Below are 22843 nucleotides of genomic sequence, written 5' to 3'. Positions count from 1 at the left end.
CTACTTACTGCCCTCTCCTAGGGACCTTTCCCATAAGGCATCCTACCAGTCATACACAGCACTTCAGCTGCCAATCTAGCCAGCAGGAAGCCCCACCAGCAAAACCCTTCAGACACCCCAGCTTTCCTGTGCCACAATCAGAGCTACACCTCACACACAGATGAGAGGTTAAAAAACCCACACTCACCAACTCCAAACAGATCTTCCTGGTCCAAAGGACTCAGCGACAGTTCCAGGACAATTTTTACTTTAAATCTTACCCACAAGAGCACGCTTGGGCCAGTTATTTAGAATCTAAACTCGAAAGGGGTATTAATAAAAGAAAGAAAAAGTTGAGTGAGATTGTTAATTTGAACACGTGTCATACATCAGTCACCATGTGCTTGATGCAGGCTGTTAGCAGAGATAGTACAAACCACTAGCTTAAAAGTCTTTAGTGTCAGCCTCAAAGGGCCCATTGATGTTTCTTGCATCTTCCAACTGGAGCTGGTCACATAATCAAATGACCTGTCTGTGTTACACATGCAAGCAGTCCCATGCACTGGTTGATCTGCAAGCTCCCATACACATTCCTCAGGTGTGTATGGGCCATTGTCCCTGGAGCAGCGCTACTGCCATTCACTGAATGATCATTCCTCACAGTAGGCAGTCCAGGCCCATTGCTTCCTTCAGACAGAAAAATTTTAAAATACAAGAACAGAGTCCATTCCATAATACACAAAACCCACACACGTACACAAGTATTATACATAGAATCATCAGAGTACACATTTTCATTTGGCACCTTACATGGGCCTCTTTGCACAGCATTTGGACCCAACACCCATTAGTGGGTACAGCCATGTCCTTGCTCAGAGCTAAAGAAATTAAATTTATCCATGCCAGCTTTGGCAATGGTCTGAAATCCAATTATTATTGAGTTAATATAGGTATTCTCAATCCCCATAACGTAGGCATCTTGACATTTAGCAATGAAACAAAAATGTAGTCGTGCCTCAGTTTCCCCTTTCACATAGCACTTCAATTCTGAAATGCCCCTTCTCAGGTGAGAAGCTCCAATACTAATTACAGATAGTAACTGTGAAATTTCAACATCACAAGGCTTTTTAACATACAGTGTGTCGGGTACATTTATTAACAGTTTCCAGGATTTTGGCACAAAATCATGCACATTGGACATTGTTACAATTCTTAGTTACAGCAGTACAGTGGTTACAAAAGTTGACATCAGCCATGGGAACAAACCCATAGCAAGTGTACCCTGATAATTCTGGCCTTTTAGATTTAAAAAGCTGCAGCATTCCTTGACAAACACAAGTCTTGCCCTTTCCCCTTGCCCTGTGGGTTCAAATTCTGAACTCCCTATCCCAAAGACAAAGGGCTGGCTGCTCACAACGGCCATGGAATTTCCTTGCTTCCCACAGCTAATCAGGTAGCAAGCAGTCCAGACACTAATCTGGCCCCCTGCTTTCAATCTAGTTTTCCAAGTGGGACACTGCCTCATAGAGACAGGGCGTAGGTGTACAGATAGACTTACAGATTTCTTGTCCTTTCACCACTAACCTCTGCTTCCTCCTGTAATTAGATGTTAAGTCCACCGATAAATTACAAGTGTCCACAGTGTCCAGAGATGGAAGTTTCTCTGCCATCTCCTGCATTCCATAGAGATTCAGTGCAACACAGCTGCTCTAGTCTGCATATCCAGCTACACAATCCTTCCTCAGAACCTGAGACACACACTGCCCACACACAGGATCAAACTGGAACCATCCCTGTCCCAGCAACACACACTCCCTGGGAAGCTGGACAAACACAGTCACTTGGACATCAGAGGGCTGCTTCATCTCCCTGGCTATCTCCACTCCATCTGAAACAACCTCCAATCCCTCTGCAGCTTCCTCACCCTTGTCCATATAAGATCTTTTTAACCCCAAGTCACTTTTACCCCCTTCAAGCACAGCAAACTGCTGGCCAACATTACCATAAGGATCCTCTTCCCTATGAACTTCTGTAAGCAAAAGCTCACCTTTCCCTGGCCCTATAGGAGCATTGCCCTGCTGAGCCACCATCAACTCATCCGGAGTGTCCCTGAATCACCTCTGGCCCCCCAGGCAGGTTTCCCCACAACCAGGAGCGGCCCGAGGCTGGCTGTGGCAGCTGGCGCCCCAGGTGGAAGGCGCGATCGGCGCCCCTGCCTTCAAGGCTGTCAATGGACTGACGTCATCATCAGGCGCCCTAGGCGGCAGCCGAATCCGCCTATAACCATGGGCCGCCCCTGCTCACAACCTTCTTTCAGACAAATAAACAGACTTCTCTGGTAAGATGTCAGAGACATCCTCCTTCCCCTTGTAGGTTTCTAGACTGCTACAAGCTTCCACACTGTCAGTAGGTACCACAAGTAATTTACTCTGATGCTTTCCCAGTGTGCTGGGTAGAGTAGCACCCTGACCACACAGAGTCACTTTCTTATCTTCCACGGCCCACTGCTGGGATGCAGACCTCTGGCAGTTGGGCCACAGTAGCTCTGGGGGCCAGAGCTGGGGTACACCGCTCTTGCCGCAGCTACTGGAAGAGGCATGTCCTCTTCTGCCTCCCAGACAACCAGCACCAGGCAGGGGTGGGGTCTCTTCCTGAACACAAAAAAGCGCTTTGCTGTGCAGCGGGACGGCTATGTGGATCCCAGCACAGTAGCCTTAGAGCAGCCACACTGGGAGGCAGCACAGGGCTAGGTAAAGGGGCAGGGCAGGCACTGGGAGCTTCGGGGATGAGGCTAGTGCTGGGGAGCTCTGGAGGCTGGAGACTCTCAGGCTATGTCTACACTGGTGGGTTCTTGCGCAAGAACAGCCATTCTCCACAGAGCGTCCTCACTGCCCGCCCGTTCTTGCACAAGAAGATTTACAGTAAAGTGTGGTAAGAGAGGGCTTCCTGCGCAAGAGCTACGCTCTTTTCTAACAAGCGTAAGCACTCTTGTGCAAGAGCTCTTACGCAAGAGGGCAGTGTGGATGCGCGGAAGGGGTTTCTTGCACAAGAAAGCCCTATGGCTAAAATGGCCCTCTGAGCTTTCTTGCACAAGAGAGCGTCCACACTGCCATGGACGCTCTTGCGCAAAAGCACATGGCAGTGTGGACAAGTTCTTGTGCAAGAACCCACCAGTGTGTACATAGCCTAAGAGGCTAGCACCAGGGTTACCCGGGGGTGAAGCTAATACTGGAGGGCTTTGGGGGTGGGGCTAATACTAGGGAGCTCTAAGGGTTGGGGGGCTCTTAGAGGCAGGAGGCTGATGCTGGGGGGCACTGGGGCATCTGGAGTGGGGAACTGGCACTGCAGGGTTCTGGGGATGGAGCTAGTAGTGATGGGGTTAATATTTGGGAAAGGGGGCTGGCACCAGGGAGGACTCTGAGGGGGTTGGGTGCAGTGGGGCTCTGGAAACAGGAAGCTGGCAATGGAGGATCTGGTGGTGGTGGGCTCTAAGGGACAGGGGGCTGGCACTGAGGTGTTTGGAATGGGAGGCTGGTACTGGGGGGCTCTGAGGATGGGAGGCTGGCACGGGGGGATTAGGTGTAGGGAACTCTGAGGTCAGTGGCTGGCATTGGGGGAGTAGTGGAAGCACTGGTGTCTCTAGGGATTAGAGCTGGCACTTGGGGGCTCTGGAGGTTGGGGCTTTTGGTGGACTGGTAACAGTTTATTTGTATATTTGCATATTCATTATGCAAGTAATGAATATGCAAATATACAAATAAAATGTTACCGATCCACCAAAGTTTGTGAATGGATTTTCTGGTCCCCAGTATAAAAAAGGTTGGGAACCATGGTCTAGATCATCCCTGATAGCTGTCTATCCAACTTGCTCTTAAATATCTCCAGTGAAGGAGATTCCACAAACTCCCTAAGTGATTTATTCCAGTGTTTAATCACCCTGACAGGAAGTTTTTCCTAATGTCCAACCTAACTTTCTTTGTTGCAATTTAAGCCCATTGATTCTTGTCCTATCCTCAGAGGCCCAGGAGAGCAATTTTTCTCCTTCTTCCTTGTAACACCCTTTTACCTACTTGAAAACTGCTATCATGTCCCCTCGGAGTCTTCTCGTTTCCAAACTAAACAGGCCCAATTCTCTCAGTCTTTCCTCATGGGTCATGTTTTCTAGACCTTTAATCATTTTGTTGCTCTTCTCTGGACCTTCTACAAGTTCTCCACATCTTTCTTGAAATGTGGTGCCCAGAAGTGGGCATAATACTTCAACTGAGGCCTAATCAGTGTAGTGTAGAGCAGAAAAATGACTTCTTGTGTCTTGCTCACAACACACCTGTTAATGCATCCCAGAATCTCATTTGCTTTTTTTGCAACAGTATCACACTGTTGACTCATATTTAGCTTGTGGTCCGCTATGACCCCTAGATCCCTTTCTGCCATACTCCTTCCTACACAGTCACGTCCCAGTCTAGAATTCCCATTGTAGACTAGAAACCTGAAGTATTCCATTCTTTTAATCACACTAGGGGGCTGTGCCCCTTGCTCGCTACGCTCGCCAACTCCCCTCTCTCTGAATGTTATGCTCGCCAACCCCCCCCCCCCCCGAACGTTATGCTTGCCCCCTTCTGTCTGGCCACTATGCTTGCTAATCCTCCTCTTTCTGGCTGCTATGCTCACCAACCCCCCTATTTCTGGCTTTTATGCTCACCAACCCCCTTCTTTCTGGCCGCTTTCGCGGCCAGAGAGGGTGTGAATGTGATGATGTCTTTCTATCACCCAGCAGGAAAAACTTTTTTATATATACAGAGAGATAAGCACGGATTTGTCTGACTACTTTGGACTTGTTTTGTGGGAAAACTATATTGTCCTAACAATGTTTTGAAGGTTATAATAAATGAACACCAATAATTTCAATCTGTGCATGGAAAAATGTATTATATTCAGTATGAAATGTGGAGGGGAGAATTGACAATATCTGGCTAGAACCCTGGAAATTTAAAAATTAGCCAGTTTTCCAACAATGATAGGTGACTCTATTTTTGCAAATAAGCCTGTGTGTATATACATATTGTAACAGGGTCAGGCTGGAGGACTACAACTAAGAGGGAGAAAGGCAGCTCTAAGGCAGCTGGTCAATCAGGAGCAAAGGAGGTAGGGCTGCTGTTAATTAATCAGGGCCAGCTGATCTCACCTGAGGCTGCCATGGAGCCTTTAAAAGGAAGCCCTCTTCACAAGCAAAGAGGTGAAAGAAGACTTGAGCAGACTAAGAAAGGTAATGGTCTAGAAGTGCTAAATAGGGGTGTTAGGCCTACCTTTTCTGGGCAGCCTGAGACCCCAGCTGATAGCTGGAAAGGACTGTTTCTGCAGCTCAGGCTGTACCTGGGGCTCTGGCCCCAATGCCCTTGGTAGCCGAGGGATCAGAAGTTAAATCCTGCCAAGGGCTGGTAATGCAGTAAGGAGCCTGCCTGATGAAGGACTTAGCAGGGTACTGGGACCCAGGAGTGAGGTTACGCTGCCACAATATGCAAAAATATACTTAATTTATATCAGTGCTATCAGAAAAATAGGGTAAAGCTGAAAAGCTACAAACTTAGTTTATATTTTTCTGTTTCCCTTGAGGAAGGAGGAACCTGGTATTTTAAATTCTGAAGTCCATGTAATGCTTGCTTTTGTAGCAAAAAGAGGGGAAAAACTAAAATTTAAAACTCCCAATCCTATTTATCTGCTCCTTTTCTCTTTAAAGGACTCCCCTAGCCCTTCTATGAAATAATCAACATCTTAATTATTTTTGCTCTCACTGTCCTTACTTAGTTCTAGTTATCCACTCAAGGGAAAGAGAAACAATATTATGGGACTCCTCCCATGACTAATCATAGCAGAAATGACAAATACTCACAAGTATAGTTGTAACTGTCACGTGGGGAGGGGAGAACTAACAATTCTTTGCAGAAATGTATTCCTTGAACAGTATCTTAAAAAGTGTCTGTAAGTTATGCTGCAACTGTGCCACCAGCAGACCTCCATCTGTGCTTTCTCCAAGACTGATGTGTGTGTTTGTCCCCTCTGACCATCATCTTTGGGGGCTGGCTTAAGTAAGTAGCTAGAGTGCTAAGCAAGCAGTATCCATAACTGCTACGTAAAAATAAACCTCGGCTTTGATAGTTGGTACTCAAGTTCTTATTCACTGTCAGTGTATTAATTCATATTATAAGCTTCTAGTTTGCAGGATGAAGCTAGTTCCTGAATCCGAGAGTCACATTTTATGTGTTTCAACAGTTACCTTTTTAAAATGTTGAAGAAATTATGCAAATGCATAAAAGTGGAATATATATTTAGTAGGATGCCCCCTACCATAATGTCTTCAAAACTTCCTCATCCATGCAGTAATGTTCTTTAAATAGTGTAAGAAACTTCAATTTCAACATATGTAACAAGTGATAAATTGGATGGCAGGTGTACTTACACAGATATGCAACTACATAATCCTGAACAAAAAATGACATTCTCCTAGGTTTCTAAATAAAAAAAATAATCATCCAAATACCTATCTTACACAGACATGCTCTATAATGAAGAATAAATAATATTCTCTTGAAATATGCTCTTACTCAACTACAAGAGAGGGTTCTGATGCAGGACTGACTTGGTACAATTCTTTGTTTTATGCAGGAGGTCAGACTAGATGGTCAAAATGTTCCTTAAGGCCTTAAAGTTCATGAATTTAGGAAAATGTGTAAAGGGGGAAAAAAACCAAAACACTAACCTAAAATATACACTGCCCTGTTCATCTTCCTGAAGTGGGCGGGAATAAAAAGGAAATATCATGCAACTAAAGAACATTCCACTATAGTATGTAGAGAGTGTATACACAAATGAAGCACGGTCAGGCTTCATGGTGAAATTCCCTCATTTTGTCTCCCTTGCTGGCAGGACACTGGTGTGTCAGTGGGGCAAAGGCAGATTCAGCAAGTTGGGCTATAGTCCAAGTTGAAAGTAAGCCAGTGTGTCTGAGTGCCCTGCTCGGATAAGAGCCAGCTGGGGTGCTCAGCTTGAGGAGAAGGGAAGGCAGGCTCCTAGCCTGCTGGGGCTCTTGTGCAGGCACCTGCACTAAGTAGGAGACAGGGAAAGGGGCTGGCCAGGCCAGGGCATGCCCTGCACCAGTCTGGGATAGCCTCATCCCCACCCAGGGCACCATTAGGGAGGGTAGGAGGTACTGAAGCTCTCCCCCACCCATTCCTACTGAGGATATTTGTTTGCTTCTTGTTCCCCTTCTCACTCTCTTGCAGTGACACAGGAAAGTACGCACTGTCCAAGCGTTCCTCTCCCTCCTACAATCCACAGGGCAGAGGAGGAAGTAACCTAGTTGTGAGCAACAAATAATTTTGGTAGGAATTGGGGGGGGGGGGGAAGGCTTCAGCTTCCATGCCAAGGTCACCATTTATGCGGGGTTAGGGGCAGTAACCCCCTCTCCCAAGTTTGAGCCTCCTGGATCTCATACTTGATGTCTGCTTAAAGCTGCATGCCCTGACTCCAGAGACAGTTCTTAAATGCAACAGAGTTTGAGCTGCTTGCAGCTTTGCCTTTGGGGCAGGGAGTCTGTTATAGAAAGAGGAAGGCAGAGTGATTTAAAAGAACAGAAGACTGGGCATTCAAGTAAATGAAGGATTGCTAGATCATCATGAAAACATTGCTGGTACTCCACTTAAAAATAGGTGGGAAAAGAGTAGAAATGAGTATTGTGCTGCAGGGATCTGCATTTGGATTATGGTGTTAAACTTACAAATGTTCTTGAAAAAGGGGTGAACAGAACGGCTATGTCTAGACTGGCATGATTTTGCGGAAATGCTTTTAATGGAAAAGTTTTCTGTTAAAAGCATTTTCGGAAAAGAGCGTCTAGATTGGCATGGACGCTTTTCCGCAAAAGCACTTTTTGCGGAAAAGCGCCTGTGGCCAATCTAGATGCACTTTTGCGCAAAAACAAATCTCAGCTGTGTACACTTGCCCTTTTGCACAGAAGTTTTGCGCAAAAGGGACTTTTGCCCGAACGGGAGCAGCATAGTATTTCCGCAAAAAGCACTGATTTCTTACAGTAGGAAATCAGTGTTCTTGCAGAAATTCAAGCGGCCAGTGTAGACAGCTGGCACGTTTTCCCAGAAAAGTGGCTGATTTTCCGGAAAAACTGGCCAGTCTAGACACAGCCCACTAATTCAAAGCTGACTGTAGAGAGCTACAAAGGGATTTCACAAATTTGGGTGACTGGGTAACACAAAGGCTGATGGAATTCAGTGTTGATAAATGCAAAGTAAAGCACATGGAAAAATATAATTCTAACTATAGATACAAAATAGTTGTTACCACTCAAGAAAGAAACCTTGGAATCCTTGTGGATAGTTCCCAGAAAACATCTGCTCAATGTGCAGTGGCAGACTAAAAAGTTAACAGAATATTGGGAGTCATTAGGAAAGGAATAGATAAGGCAAAATACCATATTGACTCTACATAAATTCATTGTATGCCCACATCTTGAATACTGTATGCAGATCTGGTCAACCCATCTAAAAAAAACATATAGGCTATGTGTACACTGGAGCGTTCTCACGCAAAAACTCTTTTGCCAAAGATGTTCTCTTGTTTGCAGAAACTCTTCGAAGACTGTGTCTACATTGGTGTGATCCTGCGCAAAAGCAGCCGCTTTTGCACTAAAACTTGCTGCCTGTCTACACTGGCCGTGAATTCTTGCGCAAGAACACTGAAGTTCTAATGTATGAAATCAATGCTTCTTGCGCAAGAAATCTGATGCTCTCACTCAGGAATAAGCCCTCTTGCGCAACTGTTCTTGCACAAGAGGCCAGTGTAGACAGGCAACATGAATTTCTTGTGCAAGAAAGCCCTATAGTTAAAATGGCCATCAGAGCTTTCTTGCGCAAAAGTGCGTCTATACTGGCATGGATGCTCTTGTGCAAAAGCACATCTCTTGCGCAAAGGCACATGCCAGTGCAGACGCTCTGTTCTGGAAGAGATTTTGCAGAAGAACTCCTCCGCAAAAGAGTTCTTGCGCAAAATCATGCCAGTGTAGATGTAGCCTTCCAGAACTCTTGCACAAGTGTAGACAGGCGACATGTTTTTGAGCAAGAACAGCTGTTTTCACGCAAGAACACACCAGTCTAGACACAGCTATATTGTATTTGGAAAAGGTACAGAAAGGGTAACAGAAATTATTAGGGGTAAGGAACAGCTTCCTTATGAGGATTGATTAACAAGACTGGGATTTTTCAGCTTTGAACAGATGTCTAGAAAATCATGAATGGTGTGGAAAAATAGAATATGGAAATGTTATTTATTCCTTCACTAATGTAACACAAGAAGCTGACCCAATTAAATGTATAGGTAGCAAATTTAAAATAAACAAAATATTTTTTTCACAATCAACTTGTAGAACTCTTTGCCAGGGGATGGCGGAAAAGCCCAAACTATAACAGGGTTCCAATAAAAACAAAATAAGTTTAAGGAGGATAGATTCATCAATGGCTACTAGGCAGAATGGGCAGAGATAATGTCCCTAGCTTCTGTTTACCAGAAATTTTGAATGGGTGTCAGGAGATGGATAATGATGATTGCCTCTTCTGTTTATTCCTTCTGAAGGACCTGGCATTGACCACTGTTGGAAGACAGGATACTGGGCTAGAAGGGCCTTTGGTCTGACCCTGAATGGCCATTCTGATGTTCTTATATAGAGCTGAAATGTATCTGCCTCCTTGCCATAACCCACTGGACCCCACTTCTTCCAGAGCTGACATAAATTCTGTCAGGACTCCTAGGTTCTCTCTCTCTCCATGGAGTTAGTAACAAAGTAAGAATATACATTACATTTTTAAGACTAACCAGTGTCCCTTAAGTGACTTGCCACAAGATATCAGTGTTAGAGTTGAGTGGGTTTAATGTTTAATTTTCTTTCTTTGATATAGGAATTAGATACAGTCTTCCTGTCAGCTAACTGCTATATTGTCTGCCAAAAAAGTAGAGTTTTCCAGTACCTTGGTAGCCTCTGGATAGAGATGTGTGGGTGAATGGGAGGGCAGATGGGGTTGGTTCCCCCCTCCCCATTTGGTGCTTGGCTTGCACTGAGGATTTGGTGCTTGGCTTGCACTCAGTGACACTGCTGAAGCCTGTCCTCAGTCTGACCCATGCTCTCACTCTTTCCTCCCATTTTGGCATGTACAGGTTGCCCCCTCCCACTAAAATCTGAAATGGTGCCCCTGCTCCATGCCCTCCCTAAAGAGTACCTTTCCCCCCAAATCCCTCACTCCCTGCCATATGCCCCCACACTCCCAGCCCCTCTGTCCTGATTCCTGCACCGCTCCACACACTCTCCAATTTTCTGCCGAGTCCCTCCTCACACTCCCAACCCTGACTCTTGCGCACACACCCCCACATCCCTACCCCTGCCCTGAGCCTCCCACACTTATGTTTCTTACAAATACTATCATATCACCCTCTCAGACTTTCACTCTGCCCCTCCCCCCAGGGATATACCAGAACATGTAAGAAATTTAAGTTATCTGACTATAGCACTTGACATTTGCCCCCCCCCCCCCATGTGGGAAATTTCTGTGGCCTTCTCTCTACTTGTTGGGATTTAGCACCCCCTTTTGACTGGAACCCCCTTTTGACTGGAAATGCAAAGAAAGGGGAATGGAGAGCTGTTTCTCATGAATACCCCACTGGCTTGCTGAGTGACCAAGAATACACAGTGCTAGAGATATAGGGCAGTTTGAATTACAGGCTAGAGTGCTCAGAATTTGGCCTCAGATTCCTTGTAGCAAATATCCAAGACCAGCTGCCAAAGTACATTCTGTGCAACCTGAGAGGCAGCTGTACTTTCTGCCAGGTACTGGAACTCAGAGCACATTTGGCTGGGCACTTCTTTCTAGCTTGCTCTTTTCTTCTGACAGGAAAGAAACCTCTCTCCCCTCACCTCCCCCCATACTGAGTGAGGGAAAGCAACACTGGCTGCCCTAGCCTCAGAAGGGAAAGCCTGGGGTGATTTTGGAGGAGAATCACACTGGGAGCTCTGCACTGACTACTGGGGTCCAGGGAAAATTAGAGGAGTGTGGGGAGGGGGGATTTGGTCCTAAAAGATCAGTCTATTCGGCCCCCTCTCACGCACCCACACTCTTCTAATTTTCCCTGGACCCCAGTAGTTTTATTTAGTTGTTGTGGAGCAAGCCATGCAAGAAGGAAAAGCTCTGTGGAGAGTGAGGGCAGGAACAGCTGGAGTTTTCCTTGCAAGAGGGCGGGGAGCTGGGGAGGCTGCTTAGCGGTATCTTGAGTGCCCAGAGCACCTTGGCAGCTTGTGCTGCACCCTGCAGTCTCAAAGGTCGCTGATGATAAACATAGGGCCCTCTCTTCCCTCCCCTCCCCTCCTCCCCCTTGGCTGCGACGGCTTTGCTGTGGCAGTCAGGGGTTTTTTTGCACGCTGGAGGAAGCAGTAGCGAGCAATTTGCTAGACGGAGGGGGACGCTGCTGCCTTGGCCGGACCCGCTGCTGCAAGCTTGTGTCTCTCTCTGGCTGTGACACAATAACAAGGCAGTCGGTGGGGTCCCTCCAGAAGGGAAAGGTGACCTGCGCAATTAAGGTAAGGGAGAGGGAGGCGCTGGCCGTGCCCCCCTGAAAGAAGCAGCCGGGGAAGGCAGGCTCTTGCAACGGGAGCAGAAGGCGTATTTCCTTTGAGCTGTCAGAAATAAAGCGCGTGCCTCGCCGCAGGGCTTGGGAGGCGTGTTTTGGGCAGCGCCGGGCAAAAGGGGGGCTGCAAAACGAAGAGCTTTGCAGCGCCGGGAAACCTAATCAAACGGCCTGATCGATGGGGCTTGGTTAACCCGGGGCGCAATTCCCTTGTGCGCGGCAGGCGAAGGGTATGCGGGGTTCCTGGGTTTGCAGGGGAGGGAGGGAATCTGGACTGGGCTCGGGGTTTCATGTGTTTGTGTTGTCACTTAACCTAGCCGGCTGAGCACGTGAGACCAGCCCCGTCCTGCAGTGCTGAGAGCCGCAGCCTCCCTAACCCTGTTGTGTTGTGTCCGCCCGGCAGGCAGCGATGGAGGAGGACTTGGACAGCATGCAGCAGAAGGCTGCTGAATTGGAGCACATGGCCGAGGTCTTACTGACTGGGGAGCAGTTACGGTAGGAGACGGCTCCTTCCTCCCGCCCCGCACAAACGTTACTACAGACTCGAAAAGGAGAAACGGACTCCTTTGCTCCTGTATGTAAGGAAATGGCTGTCAAAGAGCCATGTTTTGGCTTCACAGGGGCGTGAATCTGGACTGACTCCATTGAAATCAGCGGCTCAAATTTTACTCTCGGTTGCACAGGTGCAACCCGATTGGCTCTGATTCTGGTCTCTCTTCTGATTTACACCAGTAGAACGCCACCGATGTCAATCGTGTAAAGGGGTGTAAGTGGTGAACCGCAACCTTTGCGATCTTCTGTGCCTCACTCGCTCTCACAGGAGGAGTCCCGTGACATTTTAAAGACTTAACAGATTTATTTGGGTTGCTGGGCATAAACTTTTGTGGGTAAAAACCCCTTGGTCGAATGCATCTGACAAAGTGACTTGGTTCCCACGAAAGCTTATGGCCAAATAAATCTGTTAGTCTTTAAGGTGCCATGGTGTTTTTGCAGATATACATTCGGACGTCTCTTAAAAACGGAATTATTAGTGTACACACATCTTTCAGACCTGCTAAACCTCTCATTTGGGATTAGTTGTTGCTCATCCCTCCTGCAAATGAAGGGTTTCACTTAGATTCTTAAAAACTCCCACTTTTAGCTTGACAGCTGGTCAGCACTGCTGTTACAGCTAGGAATTGGGCTATATATTCATAGTACTGCAGACACTGGATAATGTTATCCCCTGCAATATTTACGGATGCAATATTTACAGTCCAGAGGCAGCTTTCTGTTACATTCTGTTTAGGGTCTTCTAATTTGGTCATTGCCATGATATTTAAGGATTCTGGGTAAGGTGACAGCAAGCCAGCAAAGGGGGATTTAAAAGGAAACAGCTGAAGATGAATAATTTAAAATCAGATTTTTATAAACTTCTGTTCTAACCCTTCAAGCATGATGATTGGTGCTGTAAAAATGATTAAGTTAGATGATGGATAGAATAGGTCTTCATTAAGATCCAGGGTTTTGCAGTCTCTTATAATAATGCAGAAAGACTTTGGGTGTAACACTGTTCTTTTTATAATAGATGTTGAATTTGCTGATCAACTTCCTGTGTATTATACACCATAAAGAAGAATATTTTAAAGTTTCCAAATTCTCTCTATAAATCTGTAGCTAAGGAAACACAGAATATGGTACATTAGTGATATAATTAGAAAGTGGTAACAGAAGTGTTTGGCCAGAAGTTCTTAAATTATTTGCTGAAAATTTGAAAGTGCAGGTTTAACATTTTCCATTCAGAATTTTGAAAATATTGCTTGATCTGGGAGCTATTAAGCTGAGAACCAGTTTCTTTATTTCATCTTAATAGAAGTTAAATATTCAGACTAACAAAGTTATTGGAAGTTGGACTTCTATAGTCCAGACTTCCATAGTCTGGCAACATCTGTGTCTGGCAGCCCTGTGGTTGCTCCCGGGCTGGAGCGCTCATGGGGAATAGTTGGGTACTGCACTCAGCAAATACTGCCCCACCCTCCTAGAGCTTCCAGAGCACAGTAAATAGCTCATTTGTGGTGCTCAAATTCAGGGAGTGAGGGGGATGAGCAGGGATGGGGGGGGGGGGAGGGGAGAGATACTCAGGGAAGGTGGGCAGGGTGTCTGCAGAGCCCCTGGGGCTGAGCTCCTGGTCCCCTCTGCAGCTGCCCTACCTCTTCCCCCAAGCTGCACCCCTCCCAGTCCCTGCTCAGTCCCTTCTGCTGCTGCTGGAGCAGACCTCCACAACCAGAGAGCTTGGCATTGACCTCCCTTGGTCCAGCAGATTCCCTGGTTCAGCAACCTGCATTAAGATCAGTTTATATTTTACGTTTGTTTATGCCATTGGCAGTTAAACTATGAAAAAAATAGTACTAAAGCAAAGTGTTTAGGAAACCTTTTCAGTTTTGAGCTGCTACCTTAGAAGACATTTTCATGGCTAGTAGTTGGATTTTGGTTACTTATGCTGGCCAGCTCCTCAGGTGGTTTAAACTGGTGTAGGTCCAGTGTCAGTGAAGCACTGCTGACTTGCGTCAGAAGAAAATCTGGCCCATGGACTTGAGTTCTTATTCTAAACTGATACATATAAATTTTCTTAGCAATTAGCTTAGGAATCTTAGCTTCCGCTGTTAGGTTCAAGGTGCTTAAGTGCTTAAAGAGGCAGATACGAATTAGGCAGCTAGGCTGTCTTGAAAATGCCACCAGAAGCTTCTCTCTGGTACTAAGCACCTAAATATGTTTAAAAGTCTGGCCCTTGGAGACTCACTGAGTCTCACTGAGATTCATCTCTATTCCATTAAAAAAGGATAGAGAATAAAATAGAAAATATCTTATTGCCTCTATATAAATCCATGGTACGCCCACATCTTGAATACTGCATACAGATGTGGTCGCCTCATTTCATGAAAGATATATTGGCATTGGAAAAGGTTCAGAAAAGGGCAACATAAATGATCAAGGGTTTGGAACAGGTCCCATATGAAGAGAGATTAAAAAGACTTGGACTTTTCAGCTTAGAAAAGAGGAGACTAAGGGGGGGATATGTTAGAGGTCTATAAAATCATGACTGGTGTGGAAAAAGTGAATAAGGAAAAGTTATTGACTTATTCCCACAATAGAAGAACTAGGGGGTCACCAAATGAAATTAATAGGTAGCAGGTTTAAAACAAACAAAAGGAAGTTTTTCTTCACTCAGTGCACAGTCAATCTCTGGAACTCCTTGCCAGAGGATGTGGTGAAGGCTTGGACTTTAACAGTGTTCAAAAAATAGCTAGATAGATTCATGGAGCTTAGGTCCATCAATGGCTGTTAGCCAGAATGGGTAGGAATGGTGTCCCTAGCCTCTGTTTCTGTGGAGGTGGGTGACAGGGGAGGGATTACATTAGGATTGCCTGTTGTGATCCCGCCCTCTGGGGCATCTGGTATTGGTCACTGTCGGCAGACAGGATACAGGGATGGATGGACTGTTGGTCTGACCTGGTATGGCCATTTTTATGTTCTTAAGAGGATGGAAATTATAAATATTCATTCTGTAGTTCTGGCAGAGTCAGCCACCTCCTTGGCACTCATGGCCAGAGATGTTGCTGGGCTGCTCTGCCAATCATGTCCCTCTCAAAAGGCTTCTTAAATAAACACTGCCTGGGCTTTTCTTGTCCATTCACCACCATTTTTCCAAGTTTATTCACATAAACAATGCTCTAAAATAAAATAGTCCCAACACACAGTCTATCAGTCTTATCATGTCGTTCCTAGGCTTTTCCTGCCTTTAGTGTCTATAGGGAAGCAATACAAGCCTTTCTGATGGAGCCTGATCCTTCCCAGCATGCTCCTGTTCACCATACTACTCCCAGGCCTTCTGCCTGCGGCCTTTCCTGCTTGGCCGCTCCCAGGTCAAAGTCTCAGGTTTCTACCTCTAAGCATCCAAGCCCCTAGATATTAATGTTGCCTCCCCTTTAGGATTGGCCTGGCATCTCCCAGAATCAGCATTAATATTCTGGTGATTATTGAAAGCAATCCTGAAGGATTTAATAGAATACTTTAAGAACATTACAGGCAGTCCCCGAGTTACGCGGATCCGACTTATGTCGGATCCGCAGTTACGAACGGGGCTTTTCTCGCCCCGGAGGATGGGAGCGGCAGGACACCCAGATGCGCCGCGGTCCGCTGCCCCCGTCCTCCGGGGCGAGAAAAGCTGCTCCCCGTCTCCCTGGTCTGCAGGGAGACGGGGAGCAAAGCCTTGGAGCATGCCCGCAACGGGACAGCCCGGGCGCGCTTGAGCTGTCCCCCTGCAGGCGTGCTCCGCGGCTTTGCTCCCCGTCTCCCGACCAGCAGACCAGGGAGATGGGGAGCAAAGCCTGGGAGCATGCCCGCAGTGGGACAGCCGTGGCGTGCCTGGGCTGTCTCGCTGCGGGCGTGCTCCAAGGCTTTGCTCTCAGTCTCCTTGGTCTGTTGGGAGACGGGGAGCTGGTCTGCGGGTGTGCTCCAAGGCTTTGCTCCCCGTCTCCCTGGTCTGCAGGAAGACTGGGAGCAAAGCCTTGGAGCACGCCCGCAGCGGGACAGCCCGGGCGCGCTTGAGCTGTCCCCCTGCGGGCATGCTCCGCGGCTTTGCTCCCCGTCTCCCGACCAGCAGACCAGGCTTTTCTTACCAACCCGGCAGCACCCCAGCTGCTCTGCCCCAGGCGTCCCCAAGTCAGCCGCTGCTGAAACTGACCAGCGGCTGACTACAGGAAGCCCGAGGCAGAGTTGCTCTGCCCCAGGCTTCCTGGAATCAGCCGCTGATCAGTTTCAGCAGCAGCTGACTTGGGGACGCCTGGGTTTCTTAAGTTGAATCTGTATGTAAGTCAGAACTGGCGTCCAGATTCAGCCGCTGTTGAAACTGATCAGTTTCAGCAGCGGCTGATGCCAGTTCCGACTTATATACAGATTCAACTTAAGAACAAACCTACAGTCCCTATCTTGTACGTAACCCGGGGACTGCCTGTATATTATGTCACGTTAGAGAAAAAAAAGTCTCTCAGAATAGCTTCAGTCAAAGTTGACAACCCTACCAGATATCAGTCTTCCTTCCAGGAGCTTTTCTTACTTCTTGCAGATTCCTGAGTGTCATCCTGGATGACTTAGGATCTCACACAAGCCCTATAGATAGCTACAGTTTTCTCCATTTGCTGCAACTTCCTGCTCCTTTTATACTGGAATCACCTGATTTCTCTCAGGTGAGATTCATTCAGTAATCAGGGCTGGCTTACCTCCAGGCTCTGCAGCCCATGAAGCAAGCCATCCTCCTATGATAATAATACATTGTCTTTATTTTCTCTAGTGAAAATAAAGACAATTTGTGCCCTATAAATCAGCGGGGGACATGAACGGAAGGATCCAACCTTATCAATCAGACTGAAGGATTGGAGGCTAAGGTTATCTCTGAATTTGTAACTCCCTCTGGTGCAAATATTTGTTTCTTATATTTTTCACTGTTTAGATCTTCTGGGCAACAGAATAGGGTTGTTAGTTGCACTTCTTGTTTCAGAAAATAGGAGCTTTAAATATACCAAACTGGCTCATAGACAAGTTTTGGCAAATAACATATTTGTGGTTTCCTTTTCTTTTCCTATATAAAAGAAGTACTGTATATAAATATTAATGCTAAATGTCAACTTGCCTCATTCTCAGGCTCAAAGAGGAAGAGAAAGGTATGTACTTATAGGATAGACAGAATGATGCTAGAAAACTACTATACACATATTTTGAAGAAACATACTGTAGTCAGTTCTTATTGATACTCACAAATATTACATAAAACCTTAGAGAGAATGGTTAAGTAATGATTTAGTGACTGGAGATTATGCGTATACGGTATGTAGGTAAAGTGTGGATGAGCAAATGCTACATATCTCGAGATGACTGTACTTCAGAAGTGGGGGAGGGGGAAAAGAATGAAAACACAAGAGGGGTGTACAGGGTTATGTCAGAAAAATCCTATGAAAATTAGGCATCTATAATTATATTTTTATACTATTTGTAAATCAAATCAGTGTGTGTGACTTAGTTCATATATCTGTAATATCTTGATTAAAAATTCTTTGTGGATGTGTAAGGTGATGGTGGGTCATGCCACATGCCTTTATGAGATAGAATAATAAATGTTTTTAGGATCCAGTAGTCTCTACTTCATTTAGAAGTAGTCGATAATGCATGCATGACGAATGGCAGCGTAGGTCCTGAAGAAATCATGATCTCGGGGGAAGGAAACCTAGAGGAACAGTGCAGAGGATCCAGCTTTCTACAGCACTCGAGTTGAGAAGCTGCAAACCTGTTTCCTCACTAGTTTCTCAATGCATCTCCAGATAGGCAACTATGTGAACTATGTCACAGGATCTTCTAAATCAAGATGGATTTCTTTGAGGATGGATTTCTTTGAGGGAAGGTATCGGAGCCTAGACATTATATGATTAGTTATTGTTTGGACAATATTAGTCAGGTTTAGAGAAAATTAATAATTAGAATATATAGCTGTATTAATAAATAGAGTCATAGCATTGAAAGGGACCTCCAGAGATCAGAGAGTCCAATCCCCTGCACTCATGGCAGGACTAAGCACCATTAGACCATCTCTGACAGGTGTTTGTCTAACCTGCTCTTAAAAATCTCCAATGATGCAGATGTAACAATCTCCCTAGGCAATATATTCCAGTGCTTAAACATCCTGAAAGTTAGGAAGTTTTTCCTGGGCTATGTCTACACTCGCGGCTTCTTGCATGAGAAATATGCAAATGAGCAGAGCTTGACAAACTATAGAATCTACTCGCCCATGGCGAGTAGATTTCAGCCGCGCGCACCCTTCACCGGCGGCGCACGCATGCACAATGCGGGTCTTGGGCATGCGCAGTAAGGGGCTGGCGAGTGGTTTTCACCACCGTTTGTCAAGCCCTGCAAATGAGGCTAAGCGTGGAATATCGCCGAGCCTCATTTGCATACCTAATGAGCTGCCATTTTTGCAGAAGAGGCTCTTGCGCCAGAAGGAGCTGTCTACACTGCCCCTTCTTGTGCAAGAAAAAACCTCTTGCGAAATGCCGTTCTTCCTGAAAAGTAATTGGCGTAATGGCATTGTGCAAGAGAGTTTTTCTTGCGCAAGAAGGGGCAGTATAGATAGCTCCTTCTGGCGCAAGAGCCTCTTCTGCAAAAATGGCGGCTCATTAGGTATGCAAATGAGACTCGGCGATAGTCCTGCAATGAAGAGTAACAGTAGTTCGAATTAGGAGCTTTAATTCAAACTACCTAGTCCGTGCTGCATGTAGCCATGAGCAGGTAGTTTGAACTACGGGGCATTTAAAAATGGCGGCGCCCGGGAACATGCAAATAAAGCCCGGGATATTTAAATCCTGGGCTTCATTTGCAAGTTCGAATGCCTACACTAGCCACCCTGGTTCGAACTAGGATGGCAGTGTAGACATACCCTAAGTGGAGTACTTTGCATTTGTTCTTACTGAATTTCATACTATGTGGTACCTCAGACCATTTCTCCAGTTTGTCCAAATCATTTTAAATTTGCATCCTGTCCTCCAAAGGACTTGCAACCCCTTCCAGCTTGGTATCATTGCAAACATTGCAAGCTTACTCTCTATGCCTTTATCTAAATCATTGATGATGTTGAACATAAATTGTGCCAGAACTGATCTCTGCAGAATGATTGTGAACCATTGATAACCAATCTCTGGGAACAATTATCCAACAGTTATATACCTGCGTAACAGTAGTTCCATCTAGGTTGTATTTCCCAATTTTATTAATGAGAAGGTCATGTGAGACTGTATCAAAAGCTTTACTAAAGTCTGGATATACAACGTCTACCATTTCCCCCCTATACACAAAACTTGTTACCTGCAAAAAAACCTGTCAGGTGGGTTTGACTAGATTTGTTCTTGACAAATCCATGCTGACTGTTACTTATCACTTTATTATCTTCCAGATATTTACAAATGGATTCTTTAATTATTTCCTCCATTATCTTTCCTGGTAAGCTGACTTACCTGTAATTCCCTGGGTTGCCCTTATTGCCCCTTTTGTAGGATCTGTTGGTTAAGCCAGGGTAGTCTCTTGCCATGCGAAGCTATTTGTGTCTAGAAACACTGTTAAAATGCATGGATATTTGTATTTTGTTTGAAAAATACCCTGTGATCAAATAATTGAAGATTAAGTAATAATTGTGCCTGTGAAATTAGGCCAGAATTAACACTGCACAGCCAGCCTGGATTTGCCATTTCTTGTATGCTTGGCTCTTCACCCATTCTCTCACTGCAGCATTTTTGGTGTGGTAGTTTTTTTGTTTTTCTTCCTGGGCAGGGGGCATCTGTGGGTTTATGATACGTTATCATGTGATGCTAGGGTTGCCAACTTTCTGACCAAACACCCTAGCCCCTTTTTCTAGCCCTATTACGCTCACTCAACCCTCCCTCCTTACGTCATTCACTCTCCCCCATCCTCACTCGCTCACTCATTTTTACGAGGCCAGAGAGTGTCCCTTTTCAACCAGGCATTCGGTTGAAAACTGGTCACCCTATGCCCATTAGCCCCAGTCACAGACCAGGACCCCATTGTGCTCAGTGCTTCACAAACACAGAACCAAAAATGGTCCATACACATCTTGTCTCCCACACAAATCTCATCCGATATGCTAGCTACCTGACAACTGATGGCAGCTGAAAATGTCAGTATTAGGATTTCACTGAAAAGAGAGAGACCTTATGAGGCTGAGATTCCTAGGGAACTGAGGAAAGATTCAGCCTGGAATCCAGCCCCTCCTTGTTCACTAATTGCAGACCCATCTTTGCCTTCTAGAAACAGGCACACAAGGCCCAGATAGGTGGAAGTCTGAAACTGCAGCGAGTGGCGGCTCCCAGGTGTAGCACTTCAGTGGTTGTCTCATAGTTACCAGGATGGTTGGGGACTGGGAGCTCTGTGCACAATACTCTGACAGGAATTCCCTCTCCTGGTTCCCACTTCCACAGTCACATCATCAGAGCTGGAGACAATAGTAGAGAGTTTTGAATGCATGAGGTGAGAATAACACCATGAAACTTGGAAGGAGGTGGATTGGCCTCGGTTCCTGGATTGATTGACAGTGATCAGGGACTAGTCTAGGCATTTCCTCTTCTTGGAAGAAATATCCTGGTCCCTGTAGACCCCAGTCTGTTGTGGAGTGCAAAGCCCAAGAACTTTTAACGTTTAATGTATAATTATTATTTTTTGGGGAAAACTGTGTTCGTTGGAGGGCTGGCACAAGGAGTAGGAGGGCCAAGGTAAAGATGCAACAGCAAGGCAGAATTAGTTTGTGTGCTGGGTTCAAGAAGTGTACCTGGGCTTCCAGGAATTGTACACTCTATAGCAATGATGGGCTACCTTTGCTAATGAGCGGGCCACATTAGTGGCCCTACTTCTTAGTGGGCCGCAAGACTGTTGCAACTAGGGATGTGAAGGACTAGTCAAAATGCTTATCGGATAGTCGACAAGCTTGTTGGCAAGTCGCTCACTCCCCTTTGCTGCCTCTATCAGAAAGAGGCAGCAGGGGGGAGGGAAGAAGGTGGTACTTCAGAACAGCAGTGCCACGTGCAGCTTGGGGCACATGGCACTGCTGCTTTGAAACGCCGCTATCAGAGCCTGGTGTCAAGCTCCTCCCAGCATTTCAAAGCGGCAGAACCGCACGGAGTCTGGGAACAGCTGGGGGATATGGCGCTGCCACTTTGAAATGCTGCGGGAGCCTGGAGTCAGGCTCCTCCTGGCATTTCAAAGCAGCAGTGCCACATGGAGCCTGGGATCAGCTGGGGAGTTCCCCACCTACACTTCAAAGGCGGAAACACCCTATTGAATACTCGATGCAAAATGCATCGACTATTCAATTAGTCAATTACCCGCAATTTAACATCCCTAGTTGCAACCAGTGTAATCTCCCAGGATAGGATAGTTTTGTTAACTACACGCATGTACCTAGAATTTTCAGGGTATGCAAATTGAACCATAGCAGTGCTTTGATTGGATGCAGGGGAAGCACACAGCTCTCATGGTCAATGTATGCAGTCAGCACTCAAGTCGCTTAGGGTGTGTCTAAACTGCACCAAAACTCAAATAAGATATGCAATTTGAGCTACACAAATTGTGTATCTAATTTCAATGCTATTTCGAAATATCTTGTTGTTTGGTGCTTTCTATACAGCACCAAATTTTGAAATAAAGCATTATTCCGGAATGTCCCTTATTCCTCGTACAATGAGATTTACAGGGACATCGGAATAGCGAGCTGAATAATGGGCTTTCTGGGAAGATGCAGGATAGTTATTTTGGGATACACCAGTATCCCAAAATAGTATTGCAGTGTAGACTTACCCTTAATGTGCCCTAGCTTTATGCATCACTTTACTAATACTGGTAGGAAAAAAACCTGTGTGGATGGAAATCAGCAGAATCTGGCAACCCTCCATGTGGTCAATGGTAAGTAAACAAAATATCTTGCAGCCTACACATAGAACCCTGATAGGCTGCAGGTTGCCCACCACTGTTCTATAATAGCACCCCAGAAAATTGACTGAAAAAAAAGCCTAAGTAAACATAATGTTAGCTTGCAAGGTTAATAATGTCAGGAAATGCAAAAGTTAAGATCTCTACAGAAATACTAACTTCCATCTGTGCACTATTTTTTATTCAAATTTTTCTTTGCAGAAAGAATACACAGCATTAAAGCTGTTCATTTAGGCTTTTAAATAGTGTATGATACTACAAATTAAACATGATCTATATTGCTTTCCTAGTTATATCAGTGTAACCATATTTACTTCAATATGTACTGGATAATGTAGCCAAGATTATTTTACTTTAGGGACCTTAATTTTAACATTATTTTAAAGCTCTTCAAAAACATTAACTGTGTAATCCTGCCATATTACATAAAAATGATATTTCTTTCATATACTCTGCTTTTAAAATATTTAGTTTTTTCCCTCAAGGTCTCTGCAATTTTCTTTAAATTAAATATTAATCAAATTCATAAATACTTAAAGTTTTGCTATGCATGTGGGATGGGGAGGGGTTGAATTGTGTATTAAAATACCATATTTTCCCAAGCATTCAAGGATAAATCTCTGCAGCAAGTTATGTTTCTGCACAGTAGCAGAGACAGCAGCCAAATGAAAGT

At 45.5% G+C, this 22843-nt stretch overlaps 1 protein-coding gene across 5 annotated transcripts in view; it reads left to right on the top strand.

The window, feature by feature from the left end:
- The first annotated feature begins 11313 nt into the window (after positions 1-11313).
- DEPTOR (DEP domain containing MTOR interacting protein) overlaps positions 11314-22843 on the top strand; it is a 127886-nt gene continuing 116356 nt past the window's right edge. The window contains exons 1-2 of one of the 5 annotated variants that reach the window (XM_014580813.3): positions 11314-11605; positions 12056-12147. In XM_014580813.3, coding sequence (XP_014436299.2) covers positions 12062-12147 — 86 coding nt within the window. In that variant the 5' untranslated portion in view covers positions 11314-11605; positions 12056-12061. Of the gene's footprint in view, positions 11606-11637; positions 11883-11969; positions 12148-22843 lie in introns of those variants that run through there. The other 4 variants (XM_025178687.2, XM_075920181.1, XM_075920180.1 and 1 more) reach the window with 4 other exon arrangements.

The sequence above is a fragment of the Pelodiscus sinensis genome, chromosome 2 (genome assembly GCF_049634645.1).
Source record: "Pelodiscus sinensis isolate JC-2024 chromosome 2, ASM4963464v1, whole genome shotgun sequence".
In the NCBI taxonomy this organism is placed as follows: Eukaryota; Metazoa; Chordata; order Testudines; family Trionychidae; genus Pelodiscus; species Pelodiscus sinensis.
Note: the sequence above shows the minus strand (reverse complement) of the source record. Positions and strands in the feature narration are given on the sequence as shown.